The sequence below is a fragment of the Tachypleus tridentatus genome, chromosome 4, assembly GCF_004210375.1.
Source record: "Tachypleus tridentatus isolate NWPU-2018 chromosome 4, ASM421037v1, whole genome shotgun sequence".
NCBI classification, from domain to species: Eukaryota; Metazoa; Arthropoda; class Merostomata; order Xiphosura; family Limulidae; genus Tachypleus; species Tachypleus tridentatus.
The window spans coordinates 40089472-40111857 of record NC_134828.1 but is presented as its reverse complement, the minus strand read 5'-3'; the positions used below and the strand labels follow the sequence as shown (position 1 = coordinate 40111857).

General features: G+C 33.8%; 2 protein-coding genes across 10 annotated transcripts in view; one reads left to right on the top strand and one right to left on the bottom strand.

The window, feature by feature from the left end:
* LOC143248904 (2-aminoethylphosphonate--pyruvate transaminase-like) overlaps positions 1-11292 on the top strand; it is a 47144-nt gene extending 35852 nt beyond the window's left edge. For 5 of the 6 annotated variants that reach the window (XM_076497849.1, XM_076497848.1, XM_076497846.1 and 2 more), the window contains 2 exons: positions 2346-2512; positions 9336-11292. In XM_076497849.1, coding sequence (XP_076353964.1) covers positions 2346-2512; positions 9336-9490 — 322 coding nt within the window. In that variant the 3' untranslated portion in view covers positions 9491-11292. The remainder of the gene's footprint in view (positions 1-2345; positions 2513-9335) is intronic. The other variant, XM_076497845.1, reaches the window with a different exon arrangement.
* Positions 2779-22386, bottom strand: part of LOC143248903 (uncharacterized) — an 87228-nt gene continuing 67620 nt past the window's right edge. Inside the window, exons 6-7 of one of the 4 annotated variants that reach the window (XR_013027260.1) lie at positions 22106-22259; positions 2779-3258 (exon numbers count right to left, since the gene is read on the bottom strand). The gene's annotated coding sequence lies outside the window, so the exon portion shown is untranslated. Of the gene's footprint in view, positions 3259-19294; positions 20476-20656; positions 22260-22386 lie in introns of those variants that run through there. The other 3 variants (XR_013027258.1, XR_013027259.1, XM_076497841.1) reach the window with 3 other exon arrangements.

The following is a 22386-nucleotide window of genomic DNA, read 5'->3' as shown; positions in this document are numbered from 1 at the left end:
GCCATTGGACTCTGGAGCAGTGGGAATGTGTTTTCTGGAGTGACGAATCATGCTTCACTATATGGCAGTCTGACAGGCGAATCTGGGTTTGGCGGATGTCAGGAGAACGTTACCTACCTAACTGAATGCATAGTGCCAACTGTAAAGTTTTGTGGAGGAGGAATAATGGTCTGGGGCTGTTTTTCGTGGTTTGGGCTTGGCTCATTAGTTCCAGTGAAGGGAAATCTTGATGCTACAGCATACAATGACATTTTAGAGTATTGTGTACTTCCAACTTTGTGGCAACAGTTTGGGGAAGGCCCTTTTTTGTTTCAGCATGACATTGCCCCCATAAACAAAGTGAGGTCCATAAAGACATGGTTTACCAAGGTTTGTGCAGAAGAACCTGACTGGCTTGCACAGAGCCCTGACCTCAACCCCATCAAACACCTTTGGGATGAATTGGAATGCCGACTGCGAGCCAGGCCTTCTCGCCCAACATCAGTGCCTTACCTCACTAATGCTCTTGTGGCTGAATAGGAGCAAATCCTTGCAACCATGTTTCAAATCCTAGTGAACAGCTTTCCCAGAAGAGTGGAGGCTGTTATAGTAGCAAAGTGGGAACCAACTTCATATTAATGCTTATGGTTTTAAAATGAGATGTTCAACAAGCACATATGGGTGTGATGGTCAGGTGTCCACACCCTTTTGGCCATACAGTGTAGTTGGAAATGTATAATAGTTAGAAAACAGTGAATTTTTAAAATCATGTTATCAAGAAGTGTAAAAAAATAAACTATTGTCATGTGTTTATGAATCACATTTGTATAGCGTCTAAAACCCATAGTTGTTTTCTTTCATACAGTGTGTTAACTGTGGAGCATGAAATGTGAATGAAGTTTTGGCAGTGATTAATAAGAGTAATTGCTCTAGGTTATATAGTGGGTACATTTGTGCTTCATCTGCAAAGCATACTTAAAATTTAGGCCTAATCATTGATTTTTTAGGTACCTGTTGAAATTTGTATTTCAATTTCATTGTATAATGTTAGTTATAAGCCACAAAAAGGTAAATAATTAACTTAATGTTGCTGAAGTAATTATTTTTAAAGCTAATTTTATAAATATTGAAATTTTTGCATTTGTATAAAAAGTACACATTAAATATCCTTTATTTTCGCACTGATATGAAAGTAACCATTGTACAATTAGTCAATAGGAATATTAGGTTTCCAAGTGAACCAGTATGCATACATGCATGGTCAAACTGATACACTTTGTTCTTTTAATTATATATATCATGTATAACTAAATTGGCAGTATTTTAACCATTGCTTTGTGTGTTCCATTCTCAGCCAACTTAATGAGTCCTAGTATGATGCTGTTATGATCTCACTAAAAACTTATAATATAGGGCTAGTAAATATACTTGTTATGAATTGTGATCACCCTTATTGTGATATCACATAAACCAAAAATAAAAATTACTAAAAGTTACATGTAGTATTGTTAATCTCATACATTGTAAAAATTCAGCTGTAAGTAGGTTTGAAAAACCAGAACAACTCGTATAGAGCATTTAAACAATTAATCTTCTGTGAACTCCAAAAATATATTCCTGTTGCCCAACACTTCAACCAGCCTGATCATTTTTTTTCCTCTTTAAAAACAGTATTAATACCTAAGAGAACCATGTTATTGATAAAATAAAATGTGATTCTTATCTGGCAGAAAAATGAATAAAGGTCACAGATCACTATTATTTTCCTCATAAGAGATAACTCTCATTTTATCTTGTTTCTAATCCACTTTACCACTTTTTCACATTATTTTAATAATTTTAGTATAAGTTTGATGTTTATTGTAATTATGTTTCTTTTATATTCTTATTTCACTTTAATTAATTGTGCTTCTAACCTGTATCCATATAATTTATTTTAAACTGATTTCAGCCAATACTGAATTTGAACTTTTCATTTTTAAATCAGTTCTTTAGTTCTTCCATTCTACTTGCTATTATTCCTCACTCTGTCTTATTCCTGCCTTTTTTTTACAATGGAATTAGTTATACTTGCAATGTTATCAGCCATTAGTATAGCTAACTTGTAATGTAGATCCATGATGAATACCCATTATGTCACAGTAGACTTTTATACCCTATAGTTTTTGTACAATATTGTAACTAGAAAATAAAAATAATAAAAAAGTATTGTGGAATATTTTACATTTGTATATTTATATCTAGTTTTAAATAAAGTAAAGCAACTGCTTTATATTAATTAAACACTTAATTTTTAAGCCATAATTTCCATAACATGAACTACAATACATCCTCTACAGTAACCTTTAAACATGTTTTTTTTACAGATACCATATCAACTGTGAAGTTCTTAGAGAAGGAATGAAGAAATTTGGTTTTAAAAAATTAATACCTGATGCAGAAAAATATGATGGTTTCATCATTACCTCTTTTTTAAATCCTTCTGATCCAAACTTCACCTTTGAAGAATTTTATCAGAGGCTACTTTCCTTAGGTCTGTATAATAAGTCTACATATTAAGCTGGTAGGAATGGGACAGACAAGCAAAACTTTAAAATAGACATTTAATGTAATAATAAAATATTAAAATGCCAAAATAATTTTTAACACTAAATTTGTCAAATATCATAATACAACACATGGAAAGCAAAACTTGCAACAAAGAAAAAGTATTAAAACAGAATATACAACATTGATTTCCCAATAACATTAATAATATATTTACAAAGTAGACTAGACAATCTCTTATTTTGCACTCTTAATTTTATCAAACTTTAAACAATAATGCTTGGATGAAACATGGCTAATTTGAATAGCCCTGGTATCTGGTAAAATGATTCATCAGCATTGGATATGGCAGAAGTAGTGTGGCTGACACATTTCTTAACATGTTCCCCTTTTCTTTTACCTATGGGTTCTTAGAAGTTTGTCTATCTTACAAAGTTAAGGCAAACCAGTGAAACACTTTTAGTTTAGTAATGTATTTTAAAACAAAATACTAAAGTAGAAGCTTTGGTTCCAAGTCTGATGTTTTTGTAGTATAGGATATTCCAAAGGTTGCTGGGTTAGATATATTGGTTGTAGTTTATGAAAGCTTTGATGTTGGGACAGAGATATTGGTGGTCGTCATGAAGTCATGGTGGAAGCTCTTGTTCCAGACTAATGTTATCATGTTGTTAGAAACAGCAGAAGTTTCTTTGATATGGATGTTTGCCACATGTTGTGGTATTAGTAGTAGTTCTGAAACCAAGAGAAAAGCTTCAACATTAGTGAAAGGTACAGATGTGGTCTGTTTATGAGATCGTTCCTAGACTTCTTTAAAGATTTAAAACGTTTGAGCCATGGAATTATCTTTCTCGTTTGGGTCTTGGAGATGCAAGTAGATGTCATTAAAATAGTTGTAATCTCAAGGCATTCTCTGTACGTTTGAGGTTTCCATTCGCAAAAAATCCTTCTCCATTAATATCTCATCAGCAACTGTTAGACCTAGGGCCACCCCTTCTAAATTACTAAATTCAGCAAATTTTCCTAATTAGGGATAGTTAACAATATTCACTTATGGCTAGTAAATTCTAAAGAAGAACATGAAAACCAAAAAGAACGATCAATATGTGTGTGGTCTTGTAAAGCTGAAGACATGATTGTAAACATTTGGTCAACTTAGGTTCTGTTACCTCAGAAGTTGTGCTAGTACATGCAAGTCTTTTATGTGTAGAGTGTTAAATGCAATTTTTGCATAAATATGTATATTATCTGAGAAAATGTCTCCCATACACCTGCAAATTTGTGACTCAAACATATTTTATAAGCAACAGATTAGTACACTGCCATATTCCCTACCTAGTGACAACCCTTACCAGTTACCATGACTACCACAAATGAATGTGAGTCTTCCTCTATTGTGTGGCTGCAGGGCCAGATTAAGGGCAACTGATGCCCTAAGCACAGCCCAACAATGGTACCCCCCTCAGCTTCTCCATTGCTTAACTGACAAGACATTAAGATTCAATAAGTGCTGAAAGTGAAATAAAAGTTTAAAAATTCATAACCCTTCTTCAGTTTTCTTCCAGGTCAGACCCCACAACTATATTAAATAAAAACTTTATTTTATTTATTTAAGACATTGGGCATAGATCAAAATCAAGCAATGACTGAGGCCTTTTATTTAGAAATGATGAGGGAAATCACTTCTTTTATTAAGAATAATTAGAAAGAATTATTTTTACTGTATATTTGTTTTTACTCTGAGTTAACAATTGCCATTTTGATGTTAACAAAAGTGAAAATTTACTAAAAACCCTTTTATTCAAAAAATTCTCAATTTAATGTTAATTTCTCACTTTGAACTTAAAACCCTGTAAGCAAATTATTTACTTAACATTTATTTAAATTTTAAAAAAGTTTTCTTCTAGATTTTTTTAATTGCAGAATCTTTGATTAAGTCCTCAAAACTAATTTGGCATAACAGATCTGCCTCTATACTTAACAGAGACAAGGCATCCAGCCTGTCTTGTCACATAGTTGTGCTGTTTGGATTTTTAAAATGCTTGAGTTGAGTAAAAGAATGCTCAGCTGTGCAATTTGTGACCATTAATATTAAAAAATATATGCAGTGCAACGTCTACATTTGGAAATGCACACTCAATTTTGTCTTCTGAAATTATTTTATAAAGTTCAGCATAACTGAATCTGGTTTTTACAGTTTTTGTTGCACTGAACTCATGGTGCACACATGAGTGAAACTGCTGAAGCTCAGCAGAGAGATTAGTATCCAAGTCCTCTGGGTAAACATCAATTATCTTTTGGGAACACTGAGAGTACATTTCAGTTTCAGCAAATGAAGTGACATCATTTGGCACATCACTTGGGAAAGAAAATTGGTTTGCTATTTCTGTGTACACCTTTCTGGGTTTCTAGTTTGTCAACAGTTGTCTAGAAGGTGGTGATACAAAATTTATCTCTGGCATTCAGATCTACTTCTTGTGCATCTCCTTATTGAGTGCCTTCTTTCTGACACGTTTGCAAGTTTGAGCTGCATTGTAATCAATATGTGGTAGTATTTCCTTTGCAACTGCTTCATATCTTTCAAAGCCATCCCTTAAAGTGCGTACTTGGTCAGCTAATGACCAGTACAGATTTGCACATGTTTTCAAGCTTACATCCTCATTCTGCAGAACTTGACTTGCTTTATGAAAAATTTGCAAAATCTCATCCCACATGATCAACATAAAAACAAATTCTAGCTCTTGAATTTTACTTGCAATATTGTCTGCTTCTCTTCTAGTGTCTCCCTTTTGTGACTGGTCTTCAACTAGATGTTCTAAAGCTTCCAAAATCATTGTTGTTGCCATAGCATGTGTCTCCTATCTGATATTTTAACACACTTTCATTTCCAAGTCAAGTTTTAAGAATTTTCCACTGGCTGGTTGAGGCTGAAAAAAATGTAGAGAAAAAATTAACTACCACTTGACAGCAGTCAACAGCACTTCGGCCTTCCAGATTTAGTGAATGGGTTGCACAGGGCACATATATGTCAAACTTATTTTCTTCTAAAATATTTTGCTGCATCCCCTTATAATGCCCAGAGATGTTAGCAGTATTGTTGTAAGACTGACCCCTACATTTTGAAAAATTAAGTTTCCAAACTTTATGTAAGCACTGATTTGCCATTACCTCACTGGTATGGCTTTTCAGTTCCAGAAAGGTTAAAAAGCAGTCAATAGGCTGCCTATCTTTTAAGTATTGAAGTACAACACTTAACTGATCTATATGTGATAGATCTGGCATTGAGTCAATTGACAAGCTGAAATAACTAGAAGAACTTACTTCACCAAAAATGAACGCGTGGACCTTCTGAGCCACTGAATTCTTCACTGATGGTTCAATGAATTCTTCACAGATGGTTTTGGACAAGCGAGAAGGATTTCCTTTTCCAGAATTTCCATATTTCGAAATGTGCCCTGCTAAAAATGGATCGAAATAGCTTATGAGCTTAAGCAGCCCTAAAAAATTCCCATTCTGCAGTGAACCAAATTTTTCATCTGTTTCTCAAAAAGCCAGGCCACGCTCAGCTAACATATGAACAACAGCTATTACATGCTCCAAGACATGTTCCCAGTAATTGCTCTCTTCTTTAATTTATTTTTCCAACTCTTGTCGCAAGCCTTAACCTTGTCTACGAGTTAAATATGTTAACATAGAGTCGTGGTGAGTGAGAAACACTTAAACAAATATTACAAAACGTACATGAATAATGCAATACTAATGCAAATAAAAATAAAACAAATGAGACAATAACCCAAATATAATGTTAAAAACAGAAGCCGAAAAAACCCATAAAACTAGCCACGTTTGTACACATCTGCCACCATTTCATTTGACTTATGTTTCTGTGATATTATACTCTTATTTTTCTGTAGATGTGACTGAATAAAGCAGTAAAAGGTAAAACAAAATAGTTTCACTGACTATAATTTCTTATAAATAGCCACAACAGAAGGAATGATTGGGAAAAATATTACATCTTCAAGGTCAGACATCATGACATATGCTCATCTTTTACCTGAAGTTTTATCAACATTTTGTTTTGTTTTTTACAGTAATCTTTCATAAATCAATGACTTCTTACTTCTGATGCATAGTTTAGTAGTTTCTCGAAACTTTAGTCACTCCCCAAGCCAAAGAAAACGTTTTTTTGACAATGCAGAGTAAAGTTGAACACGACAGATAACGAAAATTACAAAAGAATTAACTAAAGTTGAGTGTGACAGTGAAATTGTTAAGGGCATGATAGCTTGGGGAAAAAACTCTATGGTGCCCCCTTCCCTTTATGCCCTAAGCACTTGCTTATTTTGCTTAATGGTTAATCCAGGGCTGGACTGGCTGTTAAATAAAATGGTTGGGTTCAGTGGAGATGGATATGGGTAAACTTGCTAGTGTTGATATACAACTGAGATCAGGCTTGCCATTTTACAAGTGATGGTCATTACAGACCATGAGATTCCATTAACAGAGGCATAATACCTTTACACAATCTAATTTTTGACATAAATGTAGCATAGCTTGAGTGTATTAAAAGACATACCACACAGATGCTACTTGTATACAATCACAAACACATTAAGGTATGTATAAACAAAACTTGACACATTTAAGAAATATTTTATTTCTATACATTTAACATGAAAGAAAAATGATATTTAGTGCACCATGCTACTTGTGGTTTTGTACCTGAGTTACCATCTGGATTTTACTTTCATTAGATAATTATATTTATGTGCAAGTGTTCCAGTTTTGTCCAATTCAACTATTATTCTCTTACACTGTTGAAAACACTGGGTAACACCCTGTTTCCTTTAATTCAGTGTAAACCAATGTATGACTTTTATAGAGAAAATCCATGAACTCAAATATTTTACTCACCTCAAAAGAAATGATAATTTCAAATACACCACATTTCCTCCTGATAAGGCAAGTACGATAACTACAAACAGTTCTTTATTCTTTTATGCAGTATTTGCATTCAAAAGCCATGATCATGTGACTAGTTTATGCTGTTACACATTCATCCCATCCTACAGCTGTGACAATACTACTTCAGTTTTTCTATCATTGGCATCAGTATCTATGATTAATGAATCTTCTTGTCTTGCTTCAGCTACTTCACTAAATGAAACTTTGGTGATGAAATGTGTAGTGTAAAATGTGTTCAGCTCTGACAATAGTGTAGCTATTTTGAAAAAAACTGACCACAGAATGTTATGTGAAGTGTAGGAAATTGTGGATCTCTTGTTTAATTGAGTTGGATCATTCTATAACTGCTGTAATCTTTACAGGATCAGTAAACAGTACATCATTAACTACAAGATAGCTGAAGAACTTGACCCATGTACACATAAGCTCAGATTTAGATGTATTAAGTTTTAAACCTGCCCTTCTCTTCTACTGATTGAAAATATACTCAGGTCTTCAGTAGAAAGCTGAAACGTGTAACTAAATACCAGGATATCATTGCTACATATTTGCCACCTCTCTCATTGAAGATTTCTCAGTATAATCTCTATTCATTGTAGGTGCACTACATAATGCAAATTGTATGATAGAGAATTGAGTGCAAGAGCAGTTAAAAGTTTGTTCTTATGATATAGTTTGATGTTCCAGAATCATAAAAGCATGAAACCAATGCATAAAATATGTCTTTCTGCATCAGTGCTGATTGCAATGTTTAACTTCCGAGAATCAGTTCAGAATCTAAACATACCTTCATACCTTTTAACAATGATTAATAGAAACAATCAAGGACCCATGGAATGTTATAGTACTTTATCTTTCAGTATACACTATCTTAGCATTGCCAAATAATCAGTATGTTTTATAACACTAAAGTTTTAGCCTGGCCACATGGTTAGGGAGCTCAACTTGCAATCTGAGGATTGCAGGTTCAAATCCTTGTTACACCAAACATACTTGCCCTTTCAGTTGTGGAAGCATTATAATGTGATGATCAATCACACTATTTGTGTGGGTTCGCCCCCTGGCAGGGGTGTTAACTATATTGTGCCCTCCGCTAGTACAGCGGTATGTCTCCGGATTTACAGAGCTAAAATCAGGGGTTTGATTCCCCTTGGTGGGCTCAGCAGATAGCCCAATGTGTGGCCCGGCATGGCCAAATGTGTTAAGGTGTTCGACTCATAAGCTGAGAGTTGCGGGTTCAAATCCAGGTCGCACCAAACATGCTTGTACTTTCAGTGGTAGGGGCATTATAATGTAACGGTCAATCCCATTATTTGTTGGTAAAAGAGTAGCCCAAGAGTTGGCGGTGGGTGGTGATGACTAGCTGCCTTCCCTCTAGTCTTACACTGCTAAATTAGGGATAGGTAGCACAGATAGCCCTTGAGTAGCTTTGTGCGAAATTCAAAACAAACAAACAAACAAACCACTGTTTGTTGGTAAAAGAGTAGATGGTGGGTGATGATGGCTAGCAGAGATAGACCTTGTGTAGCTTTGCATGCAATTCCAAGCAAACACTGTTTAATGAAGAATTAAAATATTCAAGTGACTTAAAATGAGATAGTGAGTGTGAAAGAAGAAATAACTTATGCATTAATTTTAAATTTAATTCATTAAAGAATAATTTCAGTTTTTGCAGATTTTACATATGCTGGATGGTGGAAAATATAATCACAAAAGAACTGGGGATTCATTTCAAATCCTATTTAACACAATTTGTTTCACATATATGAAGGTATAATAGTTTTCCAGTGACTTTTTTGTGTTTACACTGAAGTAGAAATAAACATAATTTGTTTTGTTTTCAGGTCAGGTTATTTATGCAGGAAAAGTTACACAAAAAGACTCATTTCGAATTGGAAACATTGGTCATTTGTATCCTGAAGACATGAACTATCTTCTGAAATGCATTGAACGTGTTCTGAGGGATATGCATGTTGCCATTCCAGTTTCTTATTTATAAAATTTATTTTAGCCTGATTATTAAAAGGAAAGATACCTGAAAGGTACAAAATTTCATAAATTAACATAAAGATTTTTTTAAATCAGAATTTTATAAAACAACATACTTTGATATTGTTCTATTGGTCAAAAAATATACAGTTGAAAAATTGAGAATATTTTTAAAGTTTCAGATAGTATAATTTAAGATTTGAAAGTTACAGATTTATACTATTGGTTATTTCATTAAAAGAAGCAAAAAAGGAATTTAGATACTTCTCATGACTTGAAATAAATTTAGTTAATTTTTCTTTTAAATAACTTTTTAGGTAGCTTGAATGTATTATTTGATTTTTGGAAGTTAATTTTTAATTGAATTTTAGAATTGGTAAAAACAAGTTAATATTAAGATACAAATGGAAATTTGTATCTTCAGTATGGTATTTTATACATATATATGTATGTCTTATATTGTTAGCATTGTGCTATCTGTTGTTTTTGATATCAATAACTTTTTGTTATACTTGAAATAATTTAGTCAGATTTATCCTTTTAGGTAACCTGAATATGTTATTAACATAACAACTTCATTTTTGGTTATTATTTTCAATCTTACACTGCCTGATGTTTAAATAAAACAGGATCTAGTATGTAACTAATTTATAAAGAATATGAAAATAGAAAGTATAAGCATTTATGAAGAAATATATATAAAGAAGTAACATAAAACCCCAACAGATATGTATTTTTAAAGGTTATGTTACATGTAACATAAAGATGATTATGTTTAAATAAAATTTGAATAAAGGCTGATGTAGACAGTAGTTTTAATGGCATTGCACAGCTACATATAGGGCCTTATAAATTCTTAAAATATATTCTTTGCAAAATACTTGGAATAGTAAATATAAATACAGGGAATTACAATTATTATTCTGTTAGTGTCTACATCTTTCCTACTGAAAACTTAAGAAGAAAATACAAACACATAATAATAATCTGTTAAAGATATATGGCAACTACACAGTTGCAATATTTCTCTCCCTTTGTCTGAGCTCTGCAATCTACAGGTAATGAAACCTTATGATGAGAAATACATAGAAAACAACATTCACATGAATTAAATTCACAGCTTTTACAAAAGCTTGTTCAGGGTATTCAGCAAGAGCCAGTGTGTCTCTGAAGCTAGTACCATTTAACACATCTCTCACCTAAAATTTGTGAATATTGTACAAGAAAATCTTACACACAGCAATCCTTTGTTTAGAGTACTGAAGAACTAATTTGTAGGAAAAATAATGAAACATTTGGTTTTTATAGATGAAATATTTTCCAAAATTAAAAAAAAAAAATCAAAGTGGTCCAAGTAACAATTCCATGATATTTGGTTTTATTGATTGTATAATAAACCAAAATTATTTTGGTTTTGAAGCTAAATCAACATAATTTTATGAACTTTTAATTAAACATAAAGTTGTAGAAGTAAATTTTGTGGGACAATCAGTTGCTACATAACACTGTTCAAAGTATAAAAGCATTACCTATTGAGAGAGATGTTTCAATCTTGTATATATAATTGTTCTTTAAAAAATCCTACTAACAGTTGTGATTTATCTTCGTACTAAAGACAATTATGTTATATACACCATTTGAGCTACTACTATTCTTGCTCAAGTGAAACATAACTAGCCATATTTGGTCAATAATATTTTTATTGTTCTGTGATATCCTGTAAGCAAATCAATTAAAAGCATTTTTTCATTAAATATTTTTTTAAATGATGTATAAGCTAATATGTATAAAAAAGATTTTGTCTTTTCAAGCAATTCCTCATGTTGTTGCCTCAGTATTTTCACATAAATAACCTTCTCTCCAGTATACCTTGCACGTGAGGAAAAAAGTGCCCTAAGAAACTTTTATGCATATATTACCTGCATTCATGTTTGCCCCTTAAACCAACAATACAAACATTCTGGAAGACAGGAAAAACTAAAGAATCATTTTACATTATGGTAGAACAATAAAATCTTTGTTAAATAGAGATTCTGAAGTAGAGGCAAGTTGGTTGAATTTACTTGTCGTGGAATATGTGAGCAATTAATTAGGCCACAATTATATTCTATTCAAATATTGATAAACAGAGTCTAAAGTATTCATATTTATACTTCTTCCTGGGATTGCTAACAGACATACTTATTGACTTAACAATAAACTGCTTAATAATAACAACATAAACAAATATTTGAAATAGAAAATTGGTGATTTCAGTCTTAAAAACAAAAATAAATACCATATTACCTGCATGAGTATACATCACAGCTGGTACTTTTGAAAACTAATTTAATATGTTGCCCACAGGTTATTTGCATGAAAATATATGAAATGTACAACATAATGTGAAAACATTTTCAAGGAATATATCTAAAAAGTCACAAAGGTCCCAAAATATGATTTTAGCATTCTTATTAAATAAACTGTTTTATTTTTTCAGTGATTTTTCCATGTTTATCAAAGGAAAAATTGCTTCATAAGGAGTCAGTGTACCAACTCAATGTTTTTTATCTGTAAATGTTTATATTCTTAATTTATCAAGTTGGGTTAAAAGCAACATGTTATTATAGGTCAGTAAAAATGCATAAACATTTATTGATATATATTGTAGATCTGCTATATGTTAGTCATCGTTTTTCCATTATTTAACATATGATATACAAATTTCAAATACTAAACTGGGGCTTCCTCAAGGTACTTTGTCTGGTGCCTTCTCTGAGAAGTTACTTTAACTGTGTTTTAACTACCTTCTTTCTGTTGACTCTATACTGTGCAATGTCAAATGTTGCTGTTACTAGCATTTCAAACACTTGGTTATATCACCATAATTTCTGTCTCTCACTAATGATTCTTTGCAGGTTGGTATCATGTGGTCAAGAGTGTGTACGTTTCCACACAGGCTTACACATTGGTTCTTTCAACTACTTCCATTTTTCCAGGTTTTCACCTTTTGACAGCTGATGAAAGATGGCCTGGATAATAAAGCTCAGTCGTAGGAATGCCATGTGTTATTTCATGATAAAAATCTCCCTACATGCTCCACTGACTTTACTGTTATTACTCAACTGCTGTCTGAACTTGCTTGGCATTATCGTCTTGCCTGAACTTTCCTATCACCCTATCTTTTTCCCTTTGGCAGAACTCTTTGACCATTAAGTATGCTATTTCATTCAAAATCCTAATCCATTGTGATCTTTCTGAGTACCACCTGCCACCTCTTTCAATTTCAAAGCCTCTTTTGCCTCGTTAGCCACCTGCCAAATTTTCCATGTCTGAGTCTTTGAGCATCATTAGAAGTCTGGTTTTATACTGTTCCACCAGTGATTTCAGTGGAAATGTAAGATTTGCTTTTCTGCAACTGTACTAAGATCTAGGAACAAGCCTAGCCAGACCTAGATTTAGGACTGTGGAAGTCCCTAGGTCAGTCTTCCTATCATATTACCTACATATAAGTGCTCCCTCTGACAATAGTGAAGGAATGATCTTTACCCTCTTAACTTTGAGTTTATTTATATATAAACCAATTTTTTAATGAATATAAAATATTATAACTAAACAAAACCTAAGCTTTTGTATAATATACAAATATGATTCCATATTGTATACAGATGCATCAGAGGTGCATTTCTTCATTGTTTTTCTTCTTTCAGTGTAAGATCAGGTACCTTGAGATTAGCAGAGTTGTCATAAATGTTTGATAAAGTGCACATGTTTGAGGCATTTTGGGATATGTAATAAATTACGAGTTCATCTGACTTATGTTTAGTAATAATTGTGTGTAGGGTGGCTGGGACCTCCTGATTAGGAGTAGCATGGGTGCTCATTCCCACTTGCATGCACGCGTACTTTGTTTATAGTGGAACATTAATGAAAGTATAATGCCAAGAGATGTTCAAAGCATGGTTGCACCACTTGTTCAAGCTACCAACTTCTGTGGTTGAAAAATATAAGTTGTGAAGCAGTACACATACATACGTACATTAGGTATATACAAACACAAATATTGTAGGAACTGTCAAAGTCAACTTGTCACAAAACTTACTTGCACTATACATTTGCATGTTTGCTCTTGCAAATTTTGAATAAAATTTATTTTTTGCAAGTTTTGTGGAGGCTCCTAAGTTGGTACTCAGCCACAAGCCCATATCCATGCCTAGCTACCTCCAAGTAAGGCAACTGATCTTCCCTTCCATGCTCTAAACTTAAACTGAGACTGGTATCATAATTAAGGAGTAACCACAGGTTTCTGAGGATTAGTGTGAACTGTATAATTCAAACCTTGAATTTTCTCTGCTGCTTTGATTTACTGATTATCTTTAATTTCTTCTTGTACTATAAAAGATTGCTTTGTGTCCCTAAATAAGTGATCATACCACCTCCCCAAGGTCTTGACAGGCTGCTCAGATACAGAGAACTTTACTTCTTCATTTACCTTTCCTTTCTTCAGTCACTGGGTTTATTCAGTTTAATTTCATTTTGTTCCAATTTATCAAAGTGTCAAGGAAAGTAAGCATGCTATGGTTTTGCTCCTCACTGTTGCCTATGACCATGGTGTCATCCTTGAATGCTTTCATTGGTGGCATATATGCCCCATGTCATAGGCTTATACTGTATATATGAGATTTTGCTGTCTTCAGTAGCACTGGTATGGCAAGGATAAACAGAGAGATTATACAACCTATTGCAGTATCAACGTGGAGTTGTGTTCATGCCATCTTGAAGTTGTTGAAATAACTCTTCAGTACGTGGTTCATAGGCTCAAGAACACTGTGTATTTCCAGTATTTTCTACGTCATGCTGTGGGGCACTGACCCATAGGCATTTGCCAAGTAACGTGAAGGTCCTGCTTACTGACCTTTACATGCTGTGGAGCACTGACCCTTAGGCATTTGCCAAGTAACGTGAAGGTCCAGCTTACTAATCTTTACATGCTGAATTGTTTCCCATATTAGAAACACGTGTTCCAGACAGCTTAGTATACAAGGAACTTCTCCTTTCCATATAGAAGTGTCAATATATCCATTAGCAAGTAGATACCTCATGAGTTGAGTGACCAGCACAGCAAGATTTTGCACTCAACGCTCAGAAATGAAATTAGGCAAAACTGTACAACATTTTTGAAATATTGTTCTTTGTGAATATGGAGTAACATTGGAGCTTTTGGACAGTTCTTGTAAGAGACATGGTACCCCGTTCGACCCAGGAGTTGATTTGCATCTAGCCTTTCGCACGACTTTCATTACCTCATACAGTTCAGATGGTTTAATATTGAACTACTATACTTTGCGCATTGGACAGTATTGCTCCCTAAATATTCTCGTCTCAACGTTGATCTAAATACAGTGCTGTTTCTAAGAGTTTTCTCAACTGGGACAAATCCCCATTTACTTCCTGAAAATAGACCATATTATAATGAAATAGGTATCAATTTCTCAAGTCACAAAAACATATCATAATCAAGCAACTTTTGTTTGGAGAAATAGTAAATTAAATAATTGCAGTTCGTTTTCCAGATTGACCCTGAAGAAGAAATGTCCAACTTTCGAAAGCGCTTAGGTTATAAGGGTTTCTATGTCAGTTTTGTCAAGACTTCTCGGACCTACGTGTTTTTAGCACATCATGAACACTGAAAATATGGTAAGATGTGGTTATTATATATAGTATTTTTCAAAATAAATATTTTGAAACTTTTCAATTATTCTTTTATTATAAATCAACTCTTCAGACTATAAACTAACAGGATTGATGATCAAATTATACGTTAGTGTATTTTTGAAATTTAATTGCTTCTTGAACGTTTTTCCCGCCATTTTCAATGATCGATATCCCATAATATCAAGAAAATCTCTTGCAAAACCAAATGACGTCATAACGCAGACAATCACATTCCTTTCATATCCAAATAAGGTAATTACTATTTGGAAAATTCCTGTTATGATCTCGACCTGTCGTTAATGTCAGTCAGTCATAATATATTTTGAATGGCTGGTCCGCACAAAATTTAAAATGCGTGCTTCATTTATTTGTCGTTGTTGTTTATTGCGTGAACTAGTAATGTGAGAAATAATTATTTTGCGCCAGTGGCAATCAAAATAAAGTAAATACGAAAAGTACGTGCCCTAGAAACAACAATGAAATATGTTTGACACAGGTACTTCACTAACTCTTCTTTGTTGACCTGGAGAGTTCTGGTGCAGGGCTACTCAAACTATTGTCAAGCATACCGGAAGAAATACAAAATAAAATTAACCCCAATTAAATAACAAAGTAGAATACTGCTAAAAATATCGTATTAAAATTAACGTACATAAAAATCAATTACTAGCCTTCACAAACCTAAACGAAAAAGATACATCCAAATAATATATATCCAGACCACATCAGTCAAATTTTTGTAACTAACCTACGAATTTAATCTGATGTGTGTTAAACACGTAAATAACAGTATAACAAAAGGTTGGCAGCGCACGAATTATGTGAGGTGTGTGATGAGTAAAAACAATGGAACTTCAGCAGACAACATAATTAGCATCAATAAAACATTCATACGCTCAGTAATCAAATACTCCTGCCCAGCATGAGTAAACACAGTACCAAAAACCATACAAAATACCGAAAACGACCTCATAAGAATTTATACAAATATGTAAATATACAAACTATTTCCGACAGACTCCTAAATAATTCATTAAATTCGCGAAAAATTGCTTACTGTGTGAATTAATTGCTTCTCCGTACATGATAGAGATAACAGTAAATACCTTTCACCAGTACATATATATGTAAAAAGTAAGCAATTTAATAAGAACACCAAGTTCTTGACAACGAGGGCCCGGCATGGCCGAGCGCGTAATCCGAGGGTCGCGGGTTCGCGCCCGCGTCGCGCTAAACATGCTCGCCCTCCCATCCGTGGGGGTGTATAAGTGACGGTCAATCCCACTATTCGTTGGTAAAAGAGTAGCCCAAGAGTTGGCGGTGGGTGGTGATGACTAGCTGCCTTCCCTCTAGTCTTACACTGCTAAATTAGGGACGGCTAGCACAGATAGCCCTCGAGTAGCTTTTGCGAAATTCCAAAACAAACAAACAAACTTGACAACGATATCCACATTAATTTCTAAGCTGATAACAGAATTCAAAGGATATTTCTGTGGATACTCTCGATTAGTTTAAAATTAATGTATGTGAAAATACGTATGGTACTTTTCGCTATGTGGGGGGCATTTTAACGAATCAAACAGAAAAATGTATTATTCACATTAATATAAATAGCTACGTGGACATTGGCCCTGAAATAAGTCGAAGTATGTGCGAGATATTCTATGTGCGACCTTACGTTTTAGTTAAATTCGTATCCAACAGAAGCTATCATACAACATGGGGAGGAAAATGTCATACACACCTGGCCCTCCTCGGTTTAAAAGATATGACTATTTCAAGAACAGCCAGGGAGTTTTGAAAAAATACCGTACTGTTTTCTGCTGCTCTCGTTTATTACTATTTGTGTATTTATGTGTCATACGATGACAACCTAGTTTGATCAATTTGATATTTGAAAGTCATTGCTAAAAATCTCTATTTCATAAAATATTTCAAAATATATGAGTTCATAAAGACCATATTACTAACTGTTATGTATGTCGCTTTCAATGATTAAAAAAGGCGTTATTGGGCATATGGTAGACCGTAGATTTTTTTGTCCTTGGTTAGTTTGATTGGTGCAAAAAAATGCATTTATTATGGTTTTCCTTAATTTTATTATTGTATATTGAGGTCAGTATTTAAGCGAGTAAATTTAGACGTATCACTTAACACACAATCCTACCAAACTTCATACATCGTCGAAAGTTATGAATGAAACATATCTTTATTCCAAGAAATTAATAGCGTCTTGGACTACCTTTGGCCTTAATGACTGCTTCACTACTTGTAGAAGACTGTCTTATCATTTCTGGCAGAAAGCTGATGGTATTATACTCCACCCCTCCTTTAAAGCATTAGTAAGCTCTACTACTGAAGAGGTCCATTTTGACCTTACCCTAATTCTGCGTTCCAGTTCATTCTAAAGATGTTTTATCAGGTCGAGGCCTGGGCTTCATACGGTTCACTGGAATGTCCCGATGTTATCTTCAAAACACACGTTCACAATCCTTGATCTATGATATAGATCGTTGTCATATTGAAAGGTGTAGGGGTTGGTACCACAAAAATGCCACAATGTAGGACACGGAGTTGTTCAGAACATTAGTGTAGGACTCAGCTTTTATGGATTCATGCACTTTGACAAGTGGACCTAGTCCATATCGTGAGAAACACCCCTATATCGCGATACCGCCGTCTGCAAACTTGACTGGTGGGACAACACACGTGGGTAATAAGAGTTTTTCAGGAATCCTCAAATCTCCAAGCATGTCCATCAGAGTGGAACACCGTTTAGCTTGACTTGTCCCTCCACAGGATCGATTTTCATTGATCCATGGTCGAGGTTCTGTGTGTCTTTCAGCATACCAATCGATGGCATGCATTTGTTTTTGTTAACAACAGCAGCTTATGGGTTGAAGCTCTTTGTTAAATTTCATGGCATGTAATTCTCGACTTGTTGCGTAAATACTTATAGGTTTACCTATAACTGCCAGCATCTCTAGACACTGACAGCGATAAAGTAATCAGTCTTCTCAAGGCGCTTCGACTCCTATCAGTCAGTATTTTACACTTACCTGGCCGTTTATTGGGCTCATTATCACCTGTGAACTTCCGTTTTTTCATTACATTCCCAACTGCTTACAAATGTTTAGTTGTTGCGCAATAGCAGGTAGAGACATTTTTCCCTAAATTATCAGCCCTGCATGGCCAGGTGGTTAAGGCATTCGACTAGTAACCTGAGGGTCGCGGGTTCGAATCCCCGTCACACCAAACATGCTTGTCCTTTCAGGCGTGAGGGCGTTATTATGTGACGGTCAATCACACTATTCGCTAATAAAAGAGTAGCCCAAAAGTTGGCAGTGGGTGATGATGACTAGCTGCCTTCCCTCTAGTCTTACACTGCTAAATTAGGGACGGCTAGCACAGATAGCTCTCGTATAGCTTTGCGCGAAATTCAAAACAAACCAAACCCTAAATAATCCAACTATCCTTCCCCTCTTGACACATCGTTAGCTTTCTCTGTACTCAACTTCGACTGATTTATTTTGTATTTCGCTCAAAGCTGCACGAGGGCTATCTGCGTTAGCCGTCCCTAACTTAGCAGTGTAAGACTAGACTGAAGGCAGCTAGTATCACCACCCACCGCCAACTCTTTTACCAACTAATGGTGTGGTTGATTGTGACATTATAACGTCCCCACAGCTGAAAGGGCAAGCATGTTTGGTGTAACATGGATTCGAATCCGCGACTCTCAGATTACGAATCGAGTGCAGAAATGACTTCCCAACGATTCGCTGCGCACTTAAAAGACCAAACTATTTGAATATTTCGTTGTTACGTCCTTTTCGCTGCAATCAGAGGAGTGTCCCACGATTTTTTTGTAGGATAGGATATTTACCATTTATCGGCTTTTTGTATTACACTGTCTTGCGTGTTTCTGAAACGTTGAAGGCCTTTCTTACTGGCTTATGTCAAATTTTGTTTCATAAGCTTATTGGTTTTTAATATTTTCGAATTTTGTTTTAGTTGTCTACTATGTCGTGGTCGAGAGCCCATAATACATTGCACAATGAAAAAACAAAGTCAGAATAATAAAAATCACATGCGTCAAACAAATTTTATTGACACCTTTGCTGAAAATATTTTATACGTTAATTTCACACTCTTTGTTTTAACGTCTCTTCCCATAAAGAAAAAAAGGTAAGGCTATGTCAGTAACGTCTCTCCCATAAAAAAAAGTAAGGCTACGTCAGTAAAAAAAACAAAAGAAAAGCTGTTATTTTTAAAATTTATTGTACAATTTTTAACTTCAAGGATAATCGCCAAAGTTTAACGTAAATACATGCACCAGATGAAGTTCAGTAACCGTACAGTAAGCCCATGCATTACATTATGTAATGTACAGTATTAATTATTTTTAAATAACGCACATTATAAGTGGGTAGGTCTAAAAAAAGTCTTATTTTTAAGACCTGTAAAACACCGAGATCTAAATGGTCCAAGATCTTCTGAGGGGTGGTCTCGAGATCTACAACACTGATAATCTTTGAAGTTTTTTAATGGATCTGTTTTTGGTGTAGTAGGGAAATTGCTTAATTGTTTTCGTTGTTTGGAATGTTGAATATTTCCGGTGATACGTCGTTGTCCAACGAAGAAATTACAGGGATATTTTTTGGGATCTTGGACTTTGGATTAGTTACGTTTCTGCATTTTTGCTAAGTTTGAGATTTCCTGAAATGAAAGTCCACGGGGTTGACTATATTGTAAAAACTGACTTGTAATAATAATGTTAACAGTTTTGTTTAGGGCACAGCTCTTTTAATGTAGACTCGTTACATAATTGATTTTTCATTGTTTAGAATTGTTGTGAGAAAGATGATTTTCATTTTGATGATATCTAAAATTGTGAAAATGCAAGGGTATGACTTATCTCTATGTGTTTGAATAGCCTCTAGTATGTTACACATACCACTGCATTTTTCTTGAATTATGCCCTTTATCTTTGTTCTCTAGTGGAGAGTCGTGCACTCTGAATGTGAACAGACAATGCCATATGAGGATTGAAGTTTGAATGCGTACCTTTTCTCATCTCCTCATGCACATCCTAGCTTAGCTTGTGGTGTCTCACAGCTCCAACCTTAACATCTTAAGGTTATTAAACATGTTTTCATAATTTGCCATTATTCTTATCTTTAGTATTTCAGAGGTAAGTACTTGTTTGTAATTAATTTCAATTATAAATATGATGACAGTAGAAAATTCCTAATAGAGGTAAACTTGAAAGGATTTTTCCAGCAACATCAGTCATGAACAGACCTACATATACCAAGGAGGAAAGAACCCAGAAAATGTGTGATGTAACAAGAATAACACAATTTCAGTTAATGATTAGTTATTTCCAGAAATTTGTACAAGTCCTTAACTAATAAATATTTTTTGAATAAGTAAATGTTCAACTTTCTAAGCTAAAAACAGAAAAAAATTGTAAACGTTATTCACACACCACAATACCTTCAACAAAAATGTATGTACAAACTATTTAAAACATGTCCTCTAACCTACATATTATCATATAATTAAGTTCTTGAATGTACAAGTCTACACATGTAATAATATGCATAAAAAAAAGGCTTATTTGATGTACTCTCAAGTTTTTCAATGTCTCTTATTTGAGTTTTGGCATGTGGACTTCAAACATATTCTTCACAAATACCATACTAACTTAGAGTTATTCATCGTAAGTACATGAACAAACATTAATTCTTAGCTAGCATACGTTTCTGATGATCAAACATCAAAGTAATTTATATGTGAAATGTGGAATACCACTTTGATTAAATGTGTGAATTACAAGGAAAACTTAAAAATTCTTACTTTACAAAAACTATTTTATATTTATGGCAAAACTAGTAAGGCAGCTAGTGAGAAGCACCCTGACATCTATGCTAAGGGATTGACTTACAGCTTAAAGTGTAGGGAATATTTTGTGGTATCACATAGATTTGAATGTTGTTCACCATCTCTAAAATATAGAGACCTACCACATGGTCATCCCTTACCTCCAAGGACACAAGCTACAGGCCCAAGATAAAAACAGCAATTAAATGAAATCTATAAAATAAAGAGGGTGCACACAACTCCACTGTAATGCACAAATACAAACATAAAAGAAACAACAACATAATACAAAGATACTTAACTATTATCATAGTGATACAAAATCCACTATCAAACACACATTAGAAAATAAAAGATAAGCAAATATACACCTACTACTGGTTTGTTTGTAATTGATATCAACACACTTTCCCCAAATATTAAAAATAAATGCTTGGGATGCTTACTTTCAGCATCATATTTGAGACTTGTATGTTTTTATAGTGTTGTGTTGAAACATTGCTTCTAATTAAATAGGTAGTTATTCTAAAATATATGCCTAAAAATGTTTAACAATAAATAAACAAAAAAGTTTGAATGGCCATCTTATCTTAGCAAACAGATATTAAATTAAAAAATGGCAGATTTGTCCTCATGAGGTACTTGCATTTTGATGAGCAATTAGGCTTAAATTTATCACAAAAGAAAGCTGCTCCAAATAACTATTTATTCATTAGAAGTTGCAAGTGCAAATATTTTAATGACAAATTAATTCTTGGTAGCTAAATATATATGAAGCAATATTTAATTTGCCTCCAAACTCAATACAAGAAGATGGAACAAACCTTTTGGTGAATCTAAAGGCAGATGATACAAACACTTGGTAGATCTAAATTACATCTCATGCTTTTTAATTTTTTTTATTGAAACATATTTTTGGTGTATTTAAAATTGTTTAATTATGAATTTTATCAAATATATATAATTGGTATTTGTTTTATAAAATTCCATCATATATTACAATGTCAAACACCATATATTTTTGCCTTAATCTTGTGCCATGACTTACCATTGATAACAGAAGTACTCTGGTCTGTGTTCTTCTGTCACCTGTATCTGGCTCATGTCTAATACTGGAGGTATTTCAGATCACTCAGTTTTATTTCATGGGTGCCAAACTTACCATTATTATTTGATATACTCCAGCTCAGTTGTTTCTACACCTGTGCAATATTAACCACTAATAGTCAAATTATTTCAGTCCTCCTTTTGTCTCTTCAATACATTTTGCTTAATGAATATGATACTGTAGTGTTAAACACAGGTGAGAAAATTCAACTTAGTCTACCA